Source organism: Phalaenopsis equestris, unplaced genomic scaffold, assembly GCF_001263595.1.
Source record: "Phalaenopsis equestris unplaced genomic scaffold, ASM126359v1 Scaffold000402, whole genome shotgun sequence".
In the NCBI taxonomy this organism is placed as follows: domain Eukaryota; kingdom Viridiplantae; phylum Streptophyta; class Magnoliopsida; order Asparagales; family Orchidaceae; genus Phalaenopsis; species Phalaenopsis equestris.
Window position 1 is genome coordinate 1,511,081 of NW_018164844.1, and position 27,807 is coordinate 1,538,887.

Here is a 27,807-nt window from a genome sequence, read left to right on the forward strand (position 1 = left end):
TCACCCACACGCTCCTGGGGGGGGTGATATATTCAAAAGCAACAATAAGAAAATTGTCAAACATCATTGTTGAATATGACACAATCATATTTCTAAGAAAAGACTAATCTATCTTGACCTTCCACTTATACTTGAGAAATACATAACATCTCTGACACCTCATTCTCTGTTTAATCGGTCTCAAAGGGGCTCAATTCAACCTCTTCCATTATAGGCTAAGGTTATCAAGAAGGTGCTACAACTAAACAACCAAGGATAGGTCAAATATATTTAATGAATTTCCTTCAACTTCTTCCAAAAAAAAAAAGGTTACAATCATCAAGCATAATATTTGACTAATAGCCCAAGATAAGCTAAACATCCTTAGTGGAATTCATTTGACTTTATCCATAACAGGTTAATGTCATCAAACTTCTTTTACAAAACAACTTAGTAAGGGTCAAACATTCTTGGTGGATTACGATCAACCTCTTCCAATACAGGTAACAGTCATCCAACAGATGCTCAAATTAAATAACATAAGAAAGTTCAAAAATTCTTAGTGGCAAACACTTTCTCTACTTATAATCCTAAAAGATACGCCCATGAGGTAGTCGTGATGAGATGCTAGTCGTGAACATAGTTCTCACTATAAAAATCCCTTGAGGGCAAGTGACAGAGAAAATCTTCACTTACTCCCCTTGAAGGCATGCCCATGAGTTAATCTCAATGGGAAACTAGTAGTGAACATAATTCTCAATAGAAAGACGTTTTGAGAGCAAGTGATAGACACAATGTCCAATTATACCCGTAGAAGATATGGTCACGACGTGTTCTTAATTTGAAGCTAGTAGTGAACACAAATCCCACTAGAAAGACCCATTGCAGGCTAGTGACAAACATAGTCTCCACTTATACCCTTTAAAGACACACCCATGAGGTTGTCTCAATGAGAACTTAATAGTGGACATAAACCTTACAATAAAGATCCCCTGAGGTTGTCTCAATGAGAGCTTAATAGTGGACATAAACCTTACAAGTGACATATATGATCCCCTATGACCCTCCTGGAAGACATGCCTATGAAGTAGCGTCAGTGGAAACATAATAGTGGATAAGGGTCCTTGCTAGAAAGACTCCATGAGAATAAGTAGTTGACAAAATCTCTACTCAAAAGACTTAAAGGGTATATGTATATTTAAAAAAACTCAGAAGGCTATAAGCCTTAGAAAGTACATGTACACAAAAAATCTTAGAAGGGTATAAGCCTTAGAGAATACATAGACACTAAAAAATTTTTAAAATTCATAAGCCTCAGAAATACAATTAAAAACTGTATAATGTTATAAGCATTAGATGACACACATTCACTAATAAAATCTCAAAATAATTAAGTCTTAGAAGAGTTCGATGTCACTATGCTTCTATTGAGGGGAAATATCTTAATAGTAATATTTTTTATTCTTTTCAAGACTTATAATGGTTTTATCTTCTTTGAGGGGCAAATTATAAGAAATCAACATTCTTATATCGAGCAAAAAAACAAATTTATGGACAAAAACACTATAAAAAAGTATAAATGTTTCATCAAGTAAACAATAAGCTACAAAGACAAATATAAAAAATGTTATCTGGTGTTAGCAGAAACAAAATACCAATCTACATCAATATCTCTCCTACTTATGAATGTGTGATTTCATGTCACTTTCAACTTCTCCGCTTTCCAAGTAAGAAGGGGGGAAGATAAGTTCTAGATGTATATTCTATTCTAATGGTACATCATATGAACCCCATTCCATAAGCCAATATATAATTCCTTTCCTTCAAACCGGGTTTATAAGTTTTTATTCTCCTCTTCAAGAGCCAACATTTTCGCTCAAAAATTCCTAAAATTCTCAGTATTCTGATTAAGATAAGATAGTGTTTTTTCAAATTTTCTTAAGTATTCTTTAGCTCTTGACTTTGTAGAGAAAGAAAAATTCTCATGGTGGATAATTCAGTCTTACACTTTGTTGGTCAATCCCCCAAAGCTAGTATTTATTTTACACTGGCATTATACATATGTTTATACTTGCCTAAAAGATATTTGATCTTTGTGAACTATGTCTTCTATTCCTTAAAAGAAAGGTCCAGATCAAGATCTAAATACATATTCCTTATTACATTAATAGGATAAATATATATGGGATATGAAAAAAATCCAGTAAAAATTTAAAGAGGGTTAAGGATGATTACATATTTTTCAACTCGTGAAAGCCTCCTTCACATGTGTTTAAACATTTCTTCAAAAATACAAATCTTCAAAGGATTTATCGAAAAATTTTTTGTTACTTATGACACTTAACTGAGTTCCCCTTTGTTTATTTCGACTAGTTCAACATCACATGATAGGAGTATCGTATGAATGGAGAGGTCAATATTGCTCAAAGATTCTTCTGTTACAAATTTGTTGGGGTAGTATATCTCAGGCTAAAGTTTTTTAATACTTTGAAGTTTGAAAATCCTCAGTACAACCTAAGGATGAAGGGGTAGCTCCTTAAATTTTTCATTTTTATCGCAAAAACCCTAATCATTTTTCACCAAAAAAAAAAATACATATCCAATCTTTTGGTGCATCATTTTTTTGAAATTCTAGCCATTCACTCTTGAAGGATATACAATCATGAGTATCACTGACAAACCTCCCAATCCTGGCTAAGACCAAGACATCAAGTTTGCCTTACATTTTCTAAGGAATGTGATCAACGCGATAATGATTGTTTGCCTGACAGATGACCTAAGAAATGATAACTTCATTAACTTTTAGAATATCTACCAAATAGGTCAATAGTGGAAACCTCAATACACTTTACAAATTTACCTCTTAAATCAAAACATAATCAAAGGGAGTTAGAACTGCTCGATTGGAGGTGTCAGCAATCGCACCACCATGTTATTCAAAAAGTGATTTTTTTGTGATTTTTGGGGGTTTATGATTCCCTAGACTTTGGCATTTCAAAGCACAAAAAAATCCTCTGGGAAAGCACAACAACAAGTTATAATATCATTCCACAACAACACAGAAGAACAAATACAACAACAAGTAAGAAAAGTGGCACAACAACATGCAATAAATGAGGCACAATAGTGTGTCAAACGATATTTCAATATGAATAGGGGAATTATGCATTCTCCTCTCTATATTGGGGTTATTTATAAGCTAAAAAATGGGTAAATGGGCGTCAAATTTGATTTTCTTTTATAAAAAAAATTATGGTTCTCAGTCTTGCAGGCACACACATGCGTGCTTGCACACACATCTACACTTTTCACAAACAAGTGTGCACTATCGTGCATCAACAGGGAAATGGTTCTGCAAACCATTCAAAACTGCACAACCCGAACCGATCTACTTAGGCTTGACGCATAAACTATTTCTAGCATGCCCTGACCCACTCTGAAATGTGCCAGGCTCCCACACATTCCCTACTATCAGCCAACCATCAACACCACTACCATCACCACCGTTATCGTTAGGAAAAAAAAATATTTTCAATTTTATCAAGTATGTTATTTTATTCTAAAAAAACATTACAAAATTAAAAAAGGTTCTCGGGAGCTAAGCTGAGAGGAAAAATTTTATAAGATGGACGTCCCTGAACTTAACTGGTTCACTTGGTCTATCTTGGCTTGAGCCTGTAGTATGAAGAATCTCTCCCATGCATCAAGCAGTTTCTGGTGAAGTGTGGTCATCTCCTCCATCCTCTCCAATTTCTCCACGTGAGCAACCAACTTGTGTTTTTCTTCTTTTTTTTTAATGAAAACCAACCGATTGAGTAAAGCCATTCTAGATCTCATCCAGGTGATGAACTAGTGACTCGCGAGATATCTAACATGGATCAGTTGCTTCCTCACAGGTTTTGAGAGGATTATTTGTTCAGTTAGCCCTACAATCCTTGCTCGAGAGTCTGCTGCCCGGACCTGGCACTAGAGCAACCACCGATGGCACCACAGACGGGTTCCTACCAACATATACTGGAGGCGAGCCATCACCCTGGACTATCGAGACCGGGTGAGTAGCAATAAGTCACAAAGTAGAAAGAGGAGACCCAAAAAATAAAAAAAATTAACAAGATTGAGACTCTCATATAAAGGAGTCAATCCCACTCAACACCTTGCTCACATTGGGAGGTGACAAAACACTAACAACTTCTTGTGGCCTGGGCAGCGGTAGAGCACCAATAGCTTCTTGTGAGGTCTATTTAGTCGGTGGGTCCTATGTTGGAGTATAAAGTTGAGCCAACAGATCAATGATCAGGTCGATCACCTAAACGTTCCTCCATCGAGATCCGAGAGACTAATGACATGACCCTATCTGATCTCCAACATAACCGCTCCTTTTCTTCTCAAGGATAGTTTTCTTCTTATTTTTACCTTACAGGTGGTACTGCTCCTTCGATCTCCCAAAGGCAACATGAAGCATATCTTTATTGGGTATAATGATCAGGGGAATTGGCATGTTCTCCATTCTAGTGCTCGAAAGTCGACTTTTTCGAATTAGAAGAAATGCATAACAAATATGGAATGTAAGAAGTCATGTCACACCTCATATATAATGATAAAGGACACACAAATCAATAAAGTTATATTATTGAATCATTGATTAAGGATAAATGCGATCTAATTTTAGCATTAAATTCTCTCATTTTTATTGCAGTGTCGCTTTCAAGAAGTAAGAAGTAAGAGAATTGAGGAATTAAAATATATACATAAAAGTGTGATGACGTTGATCTTGAGGAGATCTAACAGTCCAGATGGAAATAATACGACAAAGGATGATCCACTAACAGAAGATCATGAGGTCCACTTGTTCGATCAGGTGAAGCTATCAGAGCCAAGCGAACAAGCCCAAAGCCAAACATACTATGGATGAACGAAATGCGACTAGAGGACATTGGGATGAGCTACTCAGTAAAAAATGAGACAAAGAGTATCAGAGCATACTTGTTACAAGAAAGCTGATCCAAGGGAAGATCTGATTCTTTGGTATCTCCAAACATCCTAAGAATGCCTAGAGAGTCCCCATCTGAAGTCAATGATCAACACCTAGACCATATTAATCGGCCGACCCATATCAACCAAATGCAGTCTACCGAGCCGATTTGACCTACCGAGCTGATCTTGCCAACCCAATGCTAATCAAGCTCAGTCGACCACATAAGATAACAACCAAGTGATATACTCATACATATAAAATACAAGAATAACCTGTATATCCCCCTTTAAAGCAGGGGCTAAACTACAACATTATGATATTATATTCTCCCCTGTAAATAGGGAGATCGTTTCATGAATAAAACACGACGTATTATTGTTCACAACGGTTCATGTTTCCCTATCACCCACACACTCCTGTAGAATTACGCTTTATTTTTTAGGTGTGATTCATAGATAAATCATGATTTAATATTTTTAATCAAAAAGCTGCCAGGGTCATAAAATAAGAAAAACTTGCTGTAGCATTTCACATGAGGTGTGATACATCCAATACGATGAGCGGCTATTTTCATAAAACCCTTCCAAAATGTACAATGCTTCCTTCACATTTTGAACCATAAAGGAGCCAATTTCTAAACACACTTGCTAGAAAGTTATAATTCTTCATTTAACTGTTGGCTTTACAAACGGTATTTGCAATTTCCAGCTTCGTCCATGGAGAATTTGGGTGATGTGCCCACTGTCCCCTTCTCACATATAAATTTTAGGTGTAGGGCTCCAAATGGACATAGACATGGCCGAGTTAATTTGTTGCAAGCGCTTAACAAGTTAAGACAGAACTCTTCTGCTTCGGCGGCTTGTTTTTAGAATGATGGCCGCGGTTTCTTCTTCTGCAGCTCTCGCCTCCTTCACAGAAGCCAAATCTCACACCCCTCCCAATAAATCCCGCAGCAACCCACCCTTCCTTCTCAATTCCTTAAGGATTTCAACTAAACCCTATCTCAAATCTGCCCCAGTTTCACTCAAATCGCTACCACACCTCAAGCCCAAAAACCCCAGCTCCGCCATTAAATCCCTTTTCACCGGAATCGTTGAGGAAATAGGCCATATTCAGCATTTGGGTCCTAACCATGAAGGTGGCTTGGAACTTAAGATCGCGGCGAAAACCGTTATGGGCGGCGTCCAACTCGGCGACAGCATCTCCGTCAACGGGACTTGTCTCACCGTCACTGCGTTTGATCCAGCGGCGTCCCACTTTTCCGTGGGGCTCTCACCGGAAACACTCCGGAAAACTTCCCTCGGTGAGCTCGGCCCTGGATCGCCCGTCAACCTTGAGCGGGCGTTGCAGCCTGTCTCAAGGATGGGAGGGCACTTCGTGCAGGGCCACGTTGATGGGACTGGTGAAATTGTAAAGTTCGAATCGGAGGGGGATTCTATCTGGGTGAAGGTAAAGACTTCGCCGGAGCTGCTACGCTATATTGTGCCCAAAGGATTTATAACTGTAGACGGAACGAGCTTGACGGTGGTTCACGTCTATGATGAGGATGTCTGTTTTGATTTTATGCTGGTGGCTTACACGCAGCAGAAGGTGGTCATTCCCATGAAAAAGGTGGGAGATAAGGTTAATTTGGAGGTGGACATACTCGGGAAGTATGTGGAGAAGCTACTAAGGAGCGGCATTGCAACTGGCGATACCTTGGATTCTTCATGATTTCTGAAAGAAGGATTGACATTGAGGTTATTAAACTTCCTATCTGCTGTATTCTTATGCGCATTTATTTTGTCGATTATAACTTTAGAGAAGTTCAAAAGAAAAAAAATATTAAATATTCTGATTGTTGCGTGTTATTATCTATTTAGTTTGAGGATTATATCTGAATTTGTCTTTCATCCAACAGTTTTAGAATAATTAGCGACTTAATTTTTCACCTGAAGACCGAGTCCTAGGTGTTTGGCTTCCTGTAGGATTTAGCAATTCTTGTAAATATATTTTTAGCAATTCCTGGAGGCATCAACTTGTAAATATATTATAGAATGATAAATTTTAAATTTGGTTGAATCTAATTAAAATATGTTTGGCTGATATTTTTAATATTTTGAATTTAAATGAAAAAGGAGAATTGGCATAGTGAGGAGAAATGATGTAATTCTCTTAAATTCTACTAAGTCAGAATTTACTAGATGCCATGTTTAACTTAAAATAGGAGGATAATAAAATTTAAGAAGGTAGTAGAATTTATGTGGCTCAAAAATTTTTTTTTTGGGCAAGATTTAGCATTAATTCTCAGTAAATTATGCTATTAAATAGCCCCTTAATAGGTTGTAGATTGAAAATAAGCTTTCAAAGCACTAAATTTGCTAGCTTTAAGTGTTTGATTAGATTTAAGTATAAATCAACACAAATATTGAACTATACAAAATTGTGATGTAAGAATTTAATTTTACACGAAGGGATTGAAAATGATATCTCAATGACATTATCGGGTCCCTGAGAGCTTCAACGAGATAATATTGGCTTCACATTGGGTATTTGTAAGTTTCTATGACCTAACAAACTACAAAACTTTGATATTTCTTGTCGTTGATTAATGATATGTAGCTCCAATAACATCCATAAATCTCAGGCACTATTGATTTCTCTTAGATTTACTCTAATTACAAATAAACATTTTGTGAAACACAAATCCGTCTTAAATTCATCCCAAATGATTTTCAAAATATCAATAGAATCAGAACAAAACAAAAGAATTTGGATTCAAGTACAACAACGACAACAAACCTTTTTTTAGGTTTACCTTTGACTTTCTTAGCGTAAGTTGAATATAAAACATTTACTCTTCTAACCGTATCATCAGGTGGTCGACATTTAATTTGACAAAATCATGTAAGACAACTCTCTCTAATCCTGTCTTTCACTTGAGCTACACCAACCCTTTCACGAACAGATTCATTTTGTATTATGTCTCTGAGTGTCAAATCACTCATCCATCTAAGCATTCTCATGTGAACAACACTTAACTTAGTTTTATGCTTCTCTTTTAAAGTCCAACATTCTGTGTCATAAAACATTGCAGGTCTCATCACCATTTTATAAAAGTTTCCTATAAGTCTAAGCGGTATTTTTCTATCACACAATAGATCCGATGCATTCCTCCACTTCAACCAACCCACTTGAATTCCACTAATAACATCCCCATCCGTATCACAATCACTTTGAACAGTAGGCCTGAGATATATGTCCACACCTTTTAATGATTTGATGACTCATAGTTACAACCCTGCCACTGAAGCTACTACTATTAAAATTCTAAGCGGTATTTTTCTATAACGCAATAGATCTGGTGCATTCCTCCACTTCAACCAACCCACTTGAATTCCACTAATAACATCCCAATCCATATCACAATCACTTTGAACAGTAGGCTTGAGATATCTAAAATGTTCACACCTTTTAATGATTTGATGACCCATAGTTACAACCCTGTCACAAAAGCTACTTCTATTAAAATTACATTTCAGGAATTCAATTTTAGATCTACTCAAACGAAGACCTTTAGACTCCAATGTAGACCTTCATAATTCAAGTTTTTACTAAACTCTTTTTGTAGTCTTATCCACAAGAAGGATATCATCAGTGAAAAAAGTACAGTAAGGTACATCCTCGTATAGTTGTCTAGTAAGAGCATTCATAACAAAAGAAAAAAGATGGGCTTAAAGCCGATCCGTAATGCAGTCCAACTGAAATAGGAAAATACTTGGCCAATCCTCCTATTCGAACACAATTAACAGCTTTAGAATACATATCTTTAATGACTTGAATATAAGTCATATTAACGTCTTTCTTTTCTAGAACTTTGTCTTGGAACCTTAGCATAAGCTTTTTCTAAATTAATAAAAATCATATCTATATCCTCCTTACTCTCTTTGTACTTCTCCATCAAACCTCAAAATAAATGTATAGCTTCCATGGTAGACTTGCCCGACAGTAATCCAAACTGATTGTGAGAAGTCTTTGTATCATGTTTTAACTTATGTTCAATTACCATCTCTCATAATTTTAAAGTATAACACATTAATTTAATTCATCTATAATTTGCACACTTTGGTGCATCCCATTTATTCTTAAAAATGGGGATCAAATTACTTTTCCTCTACAACTCAACTATCTTTCTAGTTTCTAAAATAATATTAAAGAGTTTATTAAGCTAAGAAACTTCCAAATCTCATAAATATTTCCACACTTTCAATTTGGATATCATCGGATACTACTTTAAATTGAAGTTGAGGAGTTGTTAAATAAAATATTAGCAATAGAAAAATCATAAATTAAAGCAAAATCTAATATTTGTTCCACATTCTTCATTAATCACTACAAAACCTTAGACACCATGAATATTTCCAAAATCTTCTATCACTCTACCAACATGTTCATTTATCATTTATATTAATTCTTCTAGGTCATTCTAAAATTTTTCTTTTGAACATATATTTAAACCTACTAGATGAGCATAAGCACTTATAACATTAAAATTCTTAGTAACAATAATAATTTATGGTGCTATAATTTTATCTCCAATTCTATTAATTTTTACAACATTATCTATTAATTTTTACAACATTTATTACAAAAAAAACCCAACACCATTTTGGTGCAACTTCTATTTGAATACTAAAATTTAAAACCTAAGTTATTAATCTTCTTAGCTTTTTATTCAACTCGTTTAGTTTTTTCAATGCATAAGATATTTTTCTTTCTATGAATCTTAATACCTACTAATTCTATTAATTTACCTGTGAGAGTTTCATGGACTAACTTCTTTGCCCCCCCGCATTCGTCTATAATATGAAAACCCTTGCTTATTTGACACTACACTCGGGCTCAGTGTAGCGGCCCTTTCTCATGTTTCACTGTATTCAGGTCATATGGCCCGTGGCTTTCAGGAGATACCCTAGTATTTACACAATGGTTCAAATACATCAATTCAAAATTTAAACAAATGCAAATTTCTTGTAACCTAAGGTATAAGCTTTTGAATGTATTTGAAATATTTCTTAAATAAAATTGTTGCAAACTTTTGCATGTTCAATATAATTAAACCTATTACACCTAAGTATTTGTTTTTTTTCAACTATTATTGAATGATAATTGTTAATATCATACCCACTAAATTTACATTTTATTTTAGGAAATTTTGCTTTATTAGTTATATGTTATTTATTTTATAAATACTCTCGTCATTATCAATTTTTCATTTATTTTAATAAATTTATCATAGATCAGAACTATGTAACATGCCAAAAGCTTATAAATGTACCTCATTTTGAATATATTTTAAACATTTGCATGACCAACACAAAAAGATACCAACTTAACTACTATAATCTTGAATATCTCTTTCTTAAATAATAGTATCAAAATGTTTCTTCTACAAGCATTTGATATCATAGCGATCGAAGTTTGATATCTTAGCAAGCAAAATTATTAACGAAATTATTGTAATATCACGCAAAACTTTCTAATAGGTATCTCCTTTACGTATTTATGTTAGATTTAATACTCTTTATTTTTTTGGGACTAATCAAGAAAATACCTCTTCATTGATACCTCTTCATTTCATTCATCGTGTTCTTATAGAATGAATTCTTTCTTAAAACTCTTAGTCTATAATTTTTCAAGGTAGCATTCCAATTTTTACCTGATGTCTTTATTATTATTATTATTTAGTTAAAATCTCGTTTAATCATTTGTAATATAGCTAGCTTGATCAAAATCCTTAAATTTCTTTTCTCTTGCTTTTGTTGTTTTATATATTTATTTTTCTTATTGTTTTGCCTAACCTATTATATAAATCATCAAAGCTATTATTTTTTCTTTCCTCACTACATCTTTTGCATGACTTTTAACTTATAACTATTATAAGCCTCAATTATTTATCCTTTATCACTCTTTAAAAGCTTTTATTTTTATTTTTATTTTCATGAACCTTCTTGACCTTTGCACTCCACTTCCAAATCTCCTTAGGCTCTCCTAAAAATTCTTTGATATTTGTCTTCATTGAATTGACCGTTTTATCTCAACTGAAGCTTTGGTCAACATTAATTACTTAAAATTTTTTTCTTTAACCAACCTATCTTGAAATATGACTTCGCACCTTTTAAGTTCCACAATCTTATCCAACAAATTTTTTTTCTTTTGATCATTTTCTTATACTTCTAAAATATATATCTATTATTACTATATTTTTCATTGTATGGTCAAATTTTATCTTGTAATCACCTTACTGTTTTTACAATAAATTTTTTTTTATGTAGAAGTGAAGAAGAAATATTAATGATTTGATGGGCTTGCTATTGAAATAAATTAAATGCTCTTTTCTTTTCTTAAAATTTGCATTACCATTTAAGATTATATGCTTCTCCGAAATCAAATATAGATTCTTTTATCATGTTTCTATTTGCTGTTCCATACACCATGAATTCTCCCATGACCGATCCTATTAGACCTTAAATGCCCATTTAAATCATCTCTAATAATTATCCTCTCTTTCTTTGGCATATGCTGTACCTAGGTCCATTTGTCTTTTTTCAAAACTTAATTCTCAAACTATCCTCTAACCACTAGGAGTACTTTAGTGCTAATTATATATATAGTGTTCTTATTAATAATTTTCCTGATAGAATCATTATCACTAATCATATTCACCTCAACAATTGCCTGTCATTCGGATTGACTATTTTGCTTTCTATTTCATTTCTATTAACATATTCACATTAATAATTTTATCTTTAAATTTTTTATCCATTTCTATCATGCCCCTTTTCTTCTCAATATAGAATAACTTACATATTTTCCAAATATTTCTGGAATTTTCTTATTTTCATTAGTATTTTTCAAATAAACACTATTTACTCTTCAATAATTCTCATTTGTCCACCAATTCTCTTTGCTTCTCATTCAAGTTCCCAATTTTCATCTAACAAATCTAATTTTAGTATTATGACTAGTTAAATGATGGGATTATGCCCCACATTTTCGCCGATCCTTATCTACTTTTCACCAAAATCAGGTGTTTTAATGACAGTTCTTTAGTGATAGTCTAATAAATCTTTGTTAACTTCTCACCATAATCAGATTCTACCACAATGCATCAATTTTGGATACCTTTCTGGTATCAAATATTTAAATTTAGATTTATTTTACATTTGGTATAAGTTTTATTATTGCCATTCAACCCAACATCAATCCCAACCTTTCTTTGAATTTTGTACCTTTATGATATGTCAAAGTTGTTTCTTACTGATCAGTCTTTCCATGCTTTCTATAAACTTTCCTACTTTGTTGCAGCGACTTTTACCCTTTGACATGTATAGTTTCATACACTTCATTGAGTTTTAGTGTTACTTGCTTTTTATTCTTTTTCTTTCAGATTTTTGTCCTTTTTTTTCCTTTTTTACGGGCATTTATATACATATCATCCAATTCCTATGTATTTGCATTTCTAACATCTAAACTTTACTTTTTTTGCATTTATACCACCCAAATCTTTCATATTACATAAAAAATATCACTATTTTAACTTTTAAAAGTGAAATACATCTTTGCATGAATAGGTTAGGTGGCATATATGTAAAAATTGAAGTTTAGGTATTAGATATGTAAGTCCATAAGAATTAGGTCATGTGTATGTAAGTTATTAGATTATAACGGCTTTCTCCATGCCCTTACTACTTATTATTTGATTTTATTCCAAAATCAGGTGTTTTAATGGCACTTCTTTAGTGGTAGTCTAATAAACCTTTGTTAACTTCTCACCTTAATCAGATTATACCACAATGCAGCAATTTTGGATACCTTTCTGGTATCCAATATTTAAATTTAGAATTTTTTACATTTGGTATACGTTTTATTATTGCCATTCATCCCAGCAATCCCAACCTTTCTTTGAATTTTGTACTTTTATGGTATGTCAAAATTGTTTCTTACTGAACAGTCTTTCCATGCTTTCTATAAACTTTCCTACTTTGTTGCAGCGACTTTTTCCCTTTGAAATGTATAGTTTCATACACTCCATTGAGTTTTAGTGTTCCTTACTTTTCATTCTCTCTTTCAGATTTTTGTCTTTGTTTTCCCCTTTTCGACGGGCATTTACATACATACCACCCAATCCCTATATATTTGCATTTCTATCATTTAAACTTTACTTTTTTTTTGCATTTATACCACCCAAATCTTTCATATTACATTAAAAAATATCACTATTTTAATTTTTAAAAGTGAAATACACCTTTGCATGAATATGTTAGGTGGCATATATGTAAAAATTACAGTTTAGGTATTATATATGTAAGTCCATAAGAATTAGGTCATGTGTATGTAAATTATTAGATAATAACGGTTTTCTCTACGTCGTTATTACTTATTATTTGATTTTATTCCTTGATTATGGATTTTCCTTTTATCTTTATTTTGTTTTTTTCTATCATAGCTATTTTATTCTATTTTTATTGTTTTTCATTATTATGCCTATTGTAATTGAGTTTAAATACCCCTCATATCAATAAAATTAAACTGATATATTCCCAATCTCAGCATGATATCAGAGCCTAACCCTAGATCCATTAGCCCCTGACCTCCTCGGTCTGTTCCAATATCCTCCTCCATCTCCTTATCCTAGCCGGTGGTCTCCTCTGTCAGTTCCAGCAAACAACAGGAATTCCAGAAGGCTTTTTCCTGTCCGCTCTTATTCTGCCAGAAGGCTTCTTCTTGTCCGCTCTTATTCCATCGAATTCCTGTAGGTCTTCGCTCTTCTTGCAGTTTACAATCGTTGTAGTTCGCCAGAGCAATTCAAGCAGGTTCCTGTTCAGTGGAGTCTCTTATTTTGTTCTGTAAGGAATCCTGTAATTCCTTCAACCTACAATTTCTGCAATTACTGCTCTTTAAGGATTCCTGCAATTGTCTTGCTACCTATCTATTTGTCGTGATTCTACTGAAATTCATCAATGGCACAGAACTACCACAACATATCCTTTGGCTCAGTCGGAATTATGGCTAATTTTTTCAAAGAATCAACCTTAAAAGACGTTCTTGACTCCACCTGATAATCTACCCCAAAGCCCACTCCCATGCAGACCGGAGGACCGGAAGCCAGCATAAATTTCTTGATCACAACTCATAAGTTGAAAGACAACAATTTTCTCCAATGGTCCCAAGAGGTCTTGTTGTTCATCAAAGGACGCGGGAAGTTTAGTCACCTCATATGTATGATTCGTGAGTCTTCAAACATCGATTCGGCATATGGAGCGTGGGAAGTGGAGAACTCCATGGTCTTGTCATGGCTGATCAATTCCATGGAAACGTCAATTGGTCGTTCGTTCATATTTCCCCTTTCAGCTAGTGATCTCAGGACGGCTGTCCGTGATACCTACTTGGACTTAAGAAATTCAGGCCAACTCTATGAGGCATCTAAAAATATCTGGAAGGCAAAACGAGGGTTAAGGACCGTGACCTAGCACTATAATGACATTATTGCATTATGGATGGAATGCGATATGTACTACGACTACACTTGGGATTCTTCGGCCGACTAATCCCTCTTTCAGAAGATCATAGAAAAGGATCGTATGCTCTTATTACTCGCCGACCTTAACAAAGACCTTGACGAAGTTCGAGTCCGTATTCTTGGTCGGGATTCTCTTCCTTCAGTTCGTGCTACTTTCACTGAGATTTATCGAGAAAAATGTAGGAGGCTTGTCATGCTTGACGGTTCTACTCCTCAATTGAATCGACCACCTTGATGTGAAATAATGCTCGAACCGGTCGCCCCACTTTACTGTCACAGGCCCAACCACACTTGGGACAAGTTTTGGAAACTTCACGGTAAGCTGACATACAAACCCTCGACCAAATCCTCTAATGTTAAGGAACTCATGACAATGATCGAACCAAGCACGACTCAACTGATTCCTACCCGGAATCCTCTAAATACCTAAATAATCAGTGGAACAATTGATCAAGCTTCTTGGAGCCAAAGTTTTTGCGTGTCCATCAACCTCCCATGTTGGACAAGGAACTATTTCTATGGCTCTCACAATTATTCCTCTTCTAGTCTATGAATTATTGATTCAGATGTCATGGATCACATGATTGGTTGCTCGCAAGCTTTCTCGATTTACTACCCGTGCTCTGGAAAAAAAATACCGTCAGAATTGCCGATGGATCTTGTAGCTCCATTGCTTTTAAATGATCGATTATACTAATGACTGATTTAAGTCTGGAATCTATTTTACATGTTCCTGATTACAATGTAACATATTATCAGTCAACAAGTTGACAAATGATATTGATTGCGTTGCTAATTTCTCTTATGATGGTTGTGTTTTTGAGGATCGTCGTTCGGAGAGGATGATTGGAACTGTTAAGAGGGTAGCTGGACTCTACTACTTCCAAAATGACAACACAGATAGTGAAGACATGACACTTAAAAGATGTAGCATATCTCGAGTTATTGAATGTCCATTTATATTATTGCATTGTCGTTATTCTAGTTTTAAATATTTGAAAAATTTGTATCCTCTGTTATTTTTTAATAAAAATCTCTCAAACTTTAATTGTGAGATATGTCAGTTAGTCAAACATCACCAGGTCCATCACCCAACACACACACACACCTTCTGCTCATTTCTTCTTCATTCACAGTGATATATGAGGATTTTTTCGTACTTGCAGCTACACTAATAAAAGATGGCTCTTGAACTTAATGAATGATCACACTCAAATGACGCAGGTCTACATTCTGACAGATAAATTGAAAGTTGTTGTGACCTTCCAAAACTTCTACATCTTTTTCTTAACTCAATTCAAAACTCTTATTCCACCGTGAGTTCTTCAACTCTTTTTTGAGTGAATTCTTGGTAAGTAAAGGCGTTCTCCACATTAGTTCTTGCACGGACACTCCTCAATAAAATGGGGTAGCTGAGAGGAAAAATCATCACCTCCTCGACGTTGCTCTATTATGTTTCAATCAAATGCCCCAAAACGTTATTGGAACGACGTCATTCTAAATGTCACCTATCTTATACATAGAGCCCCTTCCAAAATTCACAAGTTTTGAATCCCCTTAGCCGTTCTAATGTCATGCTTCCCTATCAATCAAGTATTTTTCACTTTAGATCCAATGCTTTTTGTATGCACTACTTTTGTTCGGAACGCAACCCCTACTTAAAAGGGGCATCGATGCATTGATCCGACTACAAACAAAATCTATGTGAGTGCTGATGTCTCATTCTTTGAAAGTGTTCCCTATTTTTCTAGCTCGACCTCTAGCGAGGGGGAGCTTGAGTTCCCCGACACTATCCCTTATCCTACTCCTATGGATGGTCCCCCATTGTTCTCACCATTGCGGAGTTCCTTGTTCTGTTGAGTGCACCATCTTCTCCTCCCACTGTCTGTGTCTGCACTCGGTACACCCATCCCATTGCTCCTACTCAGGAGCCCGCTAGCCTCTTACAGACCTTGACTCCTCTCTAGCCGACAGCCTCAACACAATCCCTCTTTCGTATGAGGAGGTGAGTTCTTCGAGTAATGTATGTAATCAGACATGCTCCCTCTATTCTATGGCAAAATATGTGTCTTTCTACAGTTTATTGCTGACTTTCAGAGCATTTGTTACTGCTCCGACGGACCCTCAGATCTCTGCTAGCATTGAGGTTGCTTGTGATTTAGCTGGAAAAACGACGTTAATGGAGGAGATGAATGCTCTTCAGCGGAGCCGTATGTGGGATGTCGCGGACCTTCCTCGGGGTAAGAATGTTGTAGGGTGCTGATGGATTTTCAGGACCAAGTTCAACTCTGACGGGTCCTTTGAATACAACAAGAAAGATTGGTCGCCAGAGGATACTCACAAACCTACGGAGTTGTCTATGAGGAGACATTTTCTCCAGTGGTTAATTTAAACACTATTCGGGTCTCCTTGTCACTTGCGATTAACATGGATTGGTTTTTATTCGAACTTGATATTAAGAATGCGTTCTTGAATGGTGAGCTGATAGAAGAGGTGTACATGTCTCTCCCTCCCGGTTTTGATTCTACCTCCTCCAGAAGACAGGTGTGCAGGCTATGAATGTCTCTTTATGGGCTAAAGCAGTCCCCAAGGGTCTGGTTCGACAAGTTCACAAAGATGATCGTGAGCAATGGTTTTACTCAGGCTTAATCGAATCACACCCTCTTCTTCCGACACTCCTCTAATGACTAGGTAGCTACTCTCATTGTCTATGTTTACGATATTGTTCTTACATGTAGCGATCTCCTAATATTGGAGTTTTTAAAAGACATTCTTGCTTTGTCCTTCGAGATGAAGGATTTGGGTATCCCTCTGGTACTTCTTAGGCATAGAAGTGGCTTGGTCCTCTCGGGAAATTTATCAGTCTCAGCGCAGATATGTGATTGATCTCTTAACAGAGAACAACGTTTTTCTATGCAAACTTGTTGTTCTTATGGTCCACAATGAAAAATTATTTGACATTCTAAATATGGTGTCCATTAACAAAACTCATTAACAACACATTGTGGGAAACTCATCTATCTGTCTCATACTCGCCCCGACATATGTCACGCAGTTGGAATAATAAGTTTATTCATGCATGATCTCTACAAGCACCAACTCCAAGCTGTTCATGGAATTCTCCACTATTTAAACGGTCTAGGCTTAGGTTTTTCCCGTCACACCTCTCTGTCTATTATTTATACAAATGTTGATTGGCTTGAATCAGTTCACGATCGACGTTCCACCTCGGGGTATTGCTCATTTGTATGAGGCAATCTTGTCACGTGAAAAGGCAAGAAACAATATGTGTTGCCCGAGCAGTGCTGAAACAGAATTCTGATCCATGTCCTTAGGAATTTATAAAGTTCTTTGGTTATGCATCATACTTCACGAACTCCGTATGGAAACCTCTGTCCTGCTGCAGCTATTTTGTGATAATAATGTCTCAATCAACATTGCTCACAACTCAATCCAACATAATCATACAAAACATGTGGAGATCGATAGACACTTCATTAAGAAAACGATTGAGTCCAGGGAGATTTGCGTTCCATATGTGTCCTTCAAGGGTCAACTAGCGGACATCCCCGTCAAAAATTTGTCTTGTCCTTTATTCGATGATTTTAAGTCCAAGTTGAATATGATTAACATCCATGCATCAACTTGAGGGAGAGTATTAGATTATAACGATTATCTTTATGTCCTTCTTACTTTATTTGATTTCATTCTCTGATTATGTATTTTCCTTTTTGATTTATTATGTTTTATTTTCTTTCCTAGTTAATTTATTCTGTTTTTATTACTTTCCATCATTATGCCTATTGTAATTGGGTTTAAATATCCCTCCTCTTATTAATAAAATTGAGCTGGTCTATTCCAAATCTCAACATACATCTTTCTTTTGTTATTCTCTCTATATATTTTAAATTTGGTACATTTACAAACATACTGCCCAACCCATATGTTTTTACATATCTAGCACCTTCAATTTCTTTTTTACATTTATACCACCCAAATCTTTCCTATCACATAAAAAAGACCACCATTTTAATTTTTAAAACGTAAAATAGGCATTTTCATGCATAGGTAAGGTCACATATATTTAATAATTTAAGTTTAAGTGTTAGATATGTAAATACATAAGAATTGGTTGGTATGCATGTAAATCTTCCTTTAATTTTTATGTCTTCTTCCACACCGTGACCACTTACCTAATTCATATGTCCAAATGTTATAAACATAAAGCTACAAAAAAGCGCATGTTTGTTTCATTCGAACAGGTCTGTTGCACTTATGATTACATATGTGAAGCTAATATAAGCAATCTTCTAATCTATATAACCTGTCTTAAGAAAACTTCAGGTTCTTATCACTCAGATTAAGGGATATTTGGATGCTCGTCAACATAATACTGATAGAGTTGCTTTCTTACTAACATGACGACTTTTTACTTCCACACAATTTATTCCAAAGGAGTATAATTTAGTTGTGGTTCTAATACTCTCTAATGGAGATCTATCTAAGAATAATATTTAGGGGTATTTACATACATACCACCCAATTCTTATCCATGTACATATCTAACATCTGAATTTTGCTTTTTACATTTATACCGCTCACAATCTTCATATTACATGAAAAATGCCACTATTTTAACTTTTAAGAAGTGAAATTTACATTTTCATGTATAGATAGGTGGGATAGATATAAAAATCAAAATTTACGTATTAGATATGTAAATACTTAGGATTTGAGTGTTACACATGTAAATCTTCCTGATATTTAAACCCACATTCTCTCAGGCCTCATATAAACTATATTACCTGTTATGATGAACTGCATCACTGATTTATATGCAGTGAAAAATTGATTTGCAAAAAAGTTATAAATTCCTTACTTGTATAAATCAATTTTTTCATTTCTCAATTGAAACTCTAAACAGATTTTGGGAGAACAACGACTTCATTGGTTCATATGGAGTTGAGGCAGCTGCAACTCTCTCTTAGTAGTATAAGTACTGTTGTTTAAGTAGAAAGGGGGTAAGTAACAACACACTGTGGCTTATATATTTCTGAAGGGCTTCCAAGCATTTTAGCAGAATTTGCTTGTCAACCAAATTTGTATTCCAAAAATTGAGATTTGAACTTGAAAGTATCTTTGCTAATGATGTTAAGAACTGAATTTTCTGAAAAGTCAGTCACATCCTGTATATGTATGTAAATATATTGACTACAAGCTTGCTCCTGCATTGCATTTGGAAACAAAAATCCAACTTCATTTTTGAACTGTATATGGTTAGGTTATCTAAGAACAGATCATGATGTTGATGTGGGCTCATATCAGTCAGAGGCAGAAAAATTCATGCAAATTTGTAGATTTGAGAACCAAGAATTAACTATTCTAATTCAAATACAAGAAGCTAGTAAAGCTGAGAAAACTCTCAACCTCTCTATACTAATAACAAATAATATAATTTATTTTGCAAAAAGAAATTGTGCATTTGAAGAAATCATTAAAAATAGTTTGTTGTTTGAGTATGGATTAGAGATTGGCTGACTTATTTGTATGGATTACGATGAAGAGTTCTATTCATGTGGGCTTGGAAGAGAATTTTGAGCATAACTAGGTTGGACATAATGATCCTTTTGTTGATTAGTCTTGAGCTTCTTGCTTGTTGACATCCGAATGAGGGGGCTTCTCTTTCCTTGAGTCAGAATGAAACCCTATTTGGATTCTAGCTTTCTTCGAGCTCCCTATCTGATGTTGGATGAGCTCACTTCTCCTCGTGGATGGCTTGGACCTCTTTTCTTGAGAAGTAAGCTCTTTCCACATCTCGATCCAACCGAATGAGTCTAATATATGATCGTTGACCACTCATTTATTTATTTATCATCCCTAAACTCTGGTTATCAATTTTTGACAAGATGGCGGGGGGAGATCGTAGTTGCCACCTGGGTCGTCACTCTTTAGTTTTTATCAACAAGTTTTTTAGTGATAAAGGAGGAAGACTTCAATTCTGAACTGTGGTTGAATGAGGCTGTTGATCTTTTTTCATACTTCAGAATTGAAGGGTAGAAGTTTTGTATTTAAAAAAGAGAAAATAAGGGACATACCTTAGTATTTTTTATTTTTTTAGGATTTAGCTCAGACTTGTATTTGTCTTTTGTAACTTATTCCTCAATGTTAATAAATTGTCTTGGTTCGTTCTACTTCTATTTTAATACTGACTCATATCCAGATAATTGCTTTCTGTTGTGAAATTACCAGTCGACCTTAAACTCATTAAGGGACGATATAAGTTTTCCGAGTGCAGTCTTCTGACTTTTTGAAATGTGTCAATAATTCGAGCCCTCACCGGGCATTGTCTTCTCGCGGGCAAATGTATTTTTTAACTGGAATATGTCCTTCTCGACTTAGAGTGCCTTTGATTTTACTACAGATCTTACTTTCTTGGAGGCTTTTAGCTGCTCCGACAAGGTTTCTTATTTCCCGGGCATTTTCAGCCTCCTTGAGTGATTGGTCAGTATCTTGGTTGAAAATATATATGTAATTTAGAAGACCATGCGTTATTTTTGGGCTCTTTCTCCGAGCAAATTATGAGGTTGCGTTTATCGCATTCCAAGTAATTTGGTATTTAGTTCCTCTAATCAGAGAGAACTCAGATGGTCTTGGGCTCATGCTTCATTTTAAGCCACTCACGTTTTTATTGTATTCTCTAGCATCCTTTACGGTTCGTGAAGTGACTTTTTGACGATTGATTTTATTTGCAACGTGCAAAGTATCTTCTCGGAGTTGATGGCTCACTGTCATACTTAGAAAGCTGTACCTAACTAGTCTTATTAATGTGGGGCCTACCAGAGGAATAAGAGCTAGTGTTGGTTATAGTAATAATTGCTATGCATTACAAGTAAAATTTGAAGGTGTACTATTTATTATCCTTTGTATTTCTCATTGCGTCTCTTCAAGATTATTATGTCTTTCCAACTTCTCTAACAGTTACTCGTTGCCACGATTATGAATAGGCATAAAGCTAGCTGTGAAAACGTATGTCTAAAGGAAACTTGTTAATGTAAATCTTCAAATATGAAGGAGTTCTGGCACATGTCCATCGATGGCAGTGGAAAGTTTGGTCGTGGAAAGGTGGAAACAATGGATTCTTTGATCCCATCGTCTTAGCTTCACCCTTCTTGCTTTTTGAACTCTGAAGTGAGAAACTTCTTACTCTTTTTAGTTAAAACAAGGAACGGTTTGGGCTCAATGGCCAAGAAATTTCATTTTCGTATGTTGGAGGGAGACTTTCTTTTTGAGAAGAAACTCTTTCCGCATGCAGTTGATTCCAGCTGGTTGCTGCCGCCTCTATGGGCTTAGTAGCCAAAGATTTTCAGCGCTTTGGCTCTTCTGTTACTTGGACTTTTGAGTCAAATGAATTGAAAGTGATGAACTTTTTATCCTTTTTGCAGTCTTTTGGTTGGTAGTTGTGTGCGAGATCTTTGTGACTGTCTCCGGCATTGGAAGACTTAAAGAGGGTTGACTTGGGGCTTTCTAATGTCTGGGAATGTCCTAGGTCCTAATTTTCTGATTTCTCGGAATATGTATGAATGTGTGCCTTGCATTCTTATTTTATTTATTGTCAGAAATCCTTATGTCATGTAACAGACTAGTAATAAATAAATTCATTCTTATTTCTTCTAACTTGTATCATCCTTAATATGTTTTCCTCTTTATTTTTATTTTTAATTTTTCTTTATGAACGTTATCTTCATCTTAATCCTAGGAAGTTCCCCAAGTCTTCCCGCTTTGATAGATCCAGTTATTTCTAGTTGCTTCTTGCCTAAATGAAAATTATATGGGATGAGAATATCCTCAAAATGTCATTCACAAAATCAATATGTTAAGTGGAGCTCCTTTATAAACCTATCCCCTCATATCATCGCTCTCTTAAGAAAAGAAGAGTCGCTTATAGGACAAGACTATCCTTCAACTCAATAAGTCTTCGCTTAACTGCTTTGAATCGTTGTTGTTTGATCTTGAATTATAATATTTTATCATTCTTCTCTTGGCTTTCTTTTATCGCAAGGATGATAGGTCTTGATTTCTTCTAAGAAGTCCAATGAGTCTATTATTTGTCATTCTCCAGACTTCTAACTCTTAATCTTCAAAGTTTGTGGCGTTCAAGGCTTGTTGGCTAAATATGTAATATTCAACAAGAAGCGCTGCTTCCACCTCATGAGATAAGGTGAAAGGACTTTGGTTTGTTAGAGGTTGAGGGTGCGGTACTAAGTGTCGATAGTACTGAAGGGAACCCTTCGGCCTATTTATTTTTCACTCCTTTTAGCTTCATTTTGAGCAGGTTCAGAATGAGCTTATTTTCTACTTCTACCAAATCATTGCTTTTAGGATAATGTACATACTTGAACTTTAAGCATATCCCTTGGTTACTGCAAAATTCTTTCATATTTTTGTTGACGAACTAAGTATTATTGGTGATAATAACCATGGGTAGGTCATATCTGCCTATAGTATCAGTCAAAATGAAATTTCGGACTATGTCAGCCGTGATTTGAGCCAATGGATTGGCCTTAATTCATTTTGAGATATAATTGATTATGATGAGAATATATTTTCTCTATCCTTTATTGAGAGAAAAAGGTCCCAAGAGATTCATCTCCCATACTGTGAAAAACTAACGGTTGCTTATTGTTTGTAGTTTATGTGATGGTTAAAGCTGCATGGGGTCAATTTCTAAAATTGCTTACGTCTTTTGGAGAATTCTTCAATGTCTTACCTGAGTGTCTGCCAATAGCAGCCCTGCTAGAGAATTTTGTTTGTTAGGGTCCTCCTTCTGTAGTCAATTCTACATCCCCCCCAAGTGAACTTTTTTTTAAGAGAGGGACAACTTATAGTTATTTAGGAATATATATTTACTTCTGTTGGTGTTTAGGTTTCAATTATTTTAGGTGATTTGCTTTGGGACAGCATCGACATCACCTTTTCCCTTTCTAGAGCTATATCCTAGGGTTCCTAATGGTGCTCTGATTGCATCTTAGTCTCTAGGCGGTGTTTATCTTTCCTACGCCTTTTCACCAACCTTTCCCGTAATGCTCCCAATTCCCTTTCTTGGTTTCCTTATTGTTGCTAGTAAGAAGAACACTCCCATCGTTGTTCTTGCTGCTATCTATTTTGCCCCATGCTGTAAATACTTCCCCATTATTGTTACCATCTTCCAGTTTTTTGGTTGGCCCCCTTGTCACCTCTCTGGAGGTCCAAACCCCTAGTGGCCACCACCTACACCCTAGATTTAACTCTAGTTCTAGTGTTATGTTGTTGTTTGTTACAATTTTCGATTTTCCTCATGTTGTAATTTCAATTTTTTTAATTTAGTAATGACATTTGGTTTTCTTTGGATGTTTGATAAATTCCGGTATCATTTTGTATTATAGCTAGGCTAACTCTAGCTCTATCATTGGGTTACCAAAATGCATCAATACCTAGCTTAAACCCACCCAAAATATTTCCTCTTTACTGATTGTCAAAATCAACAACCCTATTTTTTTTTTTGCTCCCTAGACCAGCCACATACACTCTCTTTCACCTCTCAAACCTAAACCGTATCAAAGCCACTGAGGAGATAAGTATGAAAGTCGATCGGGAACTTACCATGGAAGAGATACAGTGAAAAATCCACTGATTTCAACAAAGTCTTGTTAAAATTGAAGAAGTGACCCTTGGAGAGACCTTTGTTAATCGTGATAATGAGATTCGAAGAAGAGGGAGTGAGGAAAATTTGAACTCCTTAGATAGGGTTTATTCTAATGAAGAGGATGATTGGCCACAACACTTTGAGATTTCATATTAGAGGAGAACGAGGTATGGGTGACTTTTGGAGGACATGGAGATAAAAGAGTAAAGGTAAACTTACTAGATTTCGATGGGACACTGAATTTGGAGGACTTCATTGAGTGATTGCAGAGTGTTGGGACAATTTTTAGTATAATGAGGTGCTAGTTGATAGGAGAGTGAAGCTTTCTTCCATAAAATTAAAAAAGAGTGCATTTTGTGGTAGAAAATCTAAGAGTGAGACATAGAAGGTAAGAATAAGATTACTTCTTTGGAGAAGACTAAGGAAGAGTTACAAAGGAAGTATCTACCCCCACACTACTATCAGGACATGCTACATTGTTTACATTAGGGGGAGTTTTCATTAAAAAGTTCATAACAGAGTTTGAGTAACTCATGCTGAAATGCAAGTTGAGGAAGCTAGAGGAGATGCCATAGACATGTATTTAGGAGGTCTAAAGTCAACCAACATCCATGTCGTTCAGCTGCAGCCTTTTTGGTCATTGAGTGAAGTTTATACATTGGCCCAGAACGTGGAGAAACAACAGAAACAGATCAGGACCCCACATTCATTCAAACAGTCACCCACAATAAAAAGATCAAACAAGAGTACAATTGAGGAAGGTGTGAAAACTGTCCAAAAAGGTGATATAGTTGATTGTAGTGGGAAGAAACTCGAGAGGAACGATACACCCAACATAGTAACTGCTAGGAAGTGTTTCAGATATCATGGACATCATATTTAGTTTCCTTATTACTAGAGTTCTCTTTTATCGAGTCAAGAGCAGTAGAAAAAGTGGACAATGGTATTGGAAGTTGGTGAGGAGATGCACGAGTACCAACTTCTAGCTAACGAGGGCGAGATATTTGTGGTTTAACAAGTCCTTCAGATTGAAGCTCTATGAGAGCACCACAACGAATTTTTTATCTTGTTCAAACCTCATCCTTATAATGTTTCATTTTTTTGAACCTTTTCCAAATCATATTTTAATATGGCATAAACCGTTTTTATATATCATTTGAACATTGTTCAAACACCATTTGTAGAAATGTTTGAATAAGGCTAAAAAAGCATTCTTCCATGTTCACTTCAAACTTCAATAATGTAAACATTATTTCATTTTATTAATTTTATTCTCCAAGAATAATGATCATTTAAGTTCTTCAAAGAATTGTCAAACCATTTAAAAGCTTTGATATAATAAGATTATCTTTGAATATAAATATCTAATTTCTTAAAGCTCAAATATAAATCATCAAAAAACTGTCGTAGTATTAAATTAAATCAATATGTACGTCCCTAATGCATAATTAATTAATCCAAAGTAACAACCAAATTAAATTACATATCCTAAATTCAATGTCAAGTGTGAGTATATATAAAATTTTTTACTTTTTTTTGGGTATTTATACCTCAATAATAGCAATAGTATTATTAAAATATAAAAGAAATATCCACAAAATATATTTACTAAGATTTACCACAGAGGATAAAACATTGGCTCTGATATCACATTGTCACACTCTACCCACTGGGCCTAAAAGTAAATCACAAAAACTCATAGGAAAGTGTAAGCTAAAAATTAAGAAATAATTCTAATAGGTATGAACATAATTTCAATAATATTTGTGTCGGCCAACAAAATCATCCGAGTATCCGAATTCGAAATTCACATACTAACCTCTATACTAAAATATAAATAAAAGTTAATTACATTATTGAGTCACTTAAATAACTCTAATAAAAATCACTTCTATTATTATTATTGAAGCATGAGTCCCGAAGTATCTTTAGAAGATGCATAGTTGCTTACTTGAAATTTAAATCAATATAGTAGGTACAATCTTACTAAGTATAAACAGGAATGCATAGCATATAAGTATGTGTAAATAAATTGAGATAAGTTTAGAGAAAGTATCATACCATAGCAAGTATAAAATAAATGATAAGATTTCCAAATACGAAAATCAGTTAGTAATGCTTATTATATGAGAAGTTCCTTGAAGAGCTACATTATCAATGAATCATCAATTATATTTCATTTTTTTATATTTATGTGTATATTTATTATCAATTTACCACGCTGGACTAAAATAAGAAATATAAACATCAATTAATGAAAATCCAATAACTTTTAATAGATTGATCACCCTATGAAATTATTTTTCTAGATAGGCTATATAGACAAGAGTTTAATTACCAATACATATATCATACACACGAGCATGACTTATATGTAGTTTTATTCTAGTTAAATTTCTTAATATAGATTATAGCATGATTAAACTTGGTTACATATCAATGTAATTCATGATTTATGTTAAATAGCATATGTTTTTCGATAATCTACAAAATGTATATAATTTTTTATAGAAATTTGTGCGAGAAAGAGAGAGAGGACTTAACCATTATATGCTATCAAAATGATCACATGAAATAATATGAATAAATAAGCATATTACACAAATATTTATCAACGGCTCAAAGCATGCAAATAAGCAACAAGAAATTCTCCTCTCATAAAGAGGGGTTCATTTATCTTTTATTCACTTGAGAGTCGTCTATCTACTGAATACCACAGGGAATTCAACATTTTTTATTATGATGCTATTATTTCATGCTTTAACACATGATGCTCCACAAATCTTGCATTTAAAAGACTCTAATTCAATCACGTATTCAAGATACCATGCATCAAATATTAAATCTCCAAAACAATCCATCAAATCAATTTTATTAAATCAATTATTCCTAAGGTTTCTTCTATCTATTCTTCATAAATAATCCCAAATTAGTTGATTAATACGTCACATATAAATTGAGATTGTTATAGCTCATGAAATGCTAATACCTTGTCAGGTTTAATTCTCATGAAATCATCTAATACATAAAGTTTATACTAATTTATTCTAAGACTTCAACCATTTTCATAGTTTTTTAACCAACTCTTAGCATATATTCGCTGATAAATCAAAATAACCTTTGTTCATAAATTTTTTTAAGAAAATATACCAAGATGTTAATTATCCAACCATGAACATTAAATCTTGAACAACAACAACAACAACAACAACAAAGCCTTAATCCCACTACGTGGGGTCGGCTACATGAATCCTTTTTCTCCATTGCGTCCTATTTAGTGTCATATTTTCATTTAGTTCTAGTAAATTAAGATCATTTTTAATACAATAAGTCCAAGTCTTCCTAGGTCTACCTCTGCCTTTCTTAACACAAGTCAAATCTAAAACATCTACTCTCCTAATCGGATCATCTAATGGTCGACGTTTAATATGACCAAACCATCTAAGACGACTTTCTCTAATTTTGTCTGTCACAGGAGCTACACCAACCCTATCACGAATATATTCATTCCGCATTTTGTCTCTAAGTGTAAAGCCACTCATCCACCTAATCATTCTCATCTCGGCAACACTTAACTTATTATTATGCTTCTCTTTTAAAGGCCAACAT

The 27,807-nt window shown here is 34.6% G+C and overlaps 1 protein-coding gene across 3 annotated transcripts in view; it reads left to right on the plus strand.

The window, feature by feature from the left end:
* Positions 1–5,641: 5,641 nt before the first annotated feature.
* The window catches only part of LOC110026876 (riboflavin synthase), a 30,433-nt gene continuing 8,267 nt past the window's right edge, over positions 5,642–27,807 (plus strand). The window contains exons 1-2 of one of the 3 annotated variants that reach the window (XM_020728068.1): positions 5,642–6,693; positions 19,441–19,536. In XM_020728068.1, the coding sequence (XP_020583727.1) occupies positions 5,825–6,667 (843 nt within the window). In that variant the 5' untranslated portion in view covers positions 5,642–5,824 and the 3' untranslated portion in view covers positions 6,668–6,693; positions 19,441–19,536. Of the gene's footprint in view, positions 6,695–19,440; positions 19,537–27,807 lie in introns of those variants that run through there. The other 2 variants (XM_020728069.1, XM_020728067.1) reach the window with 2 other exon arrangements.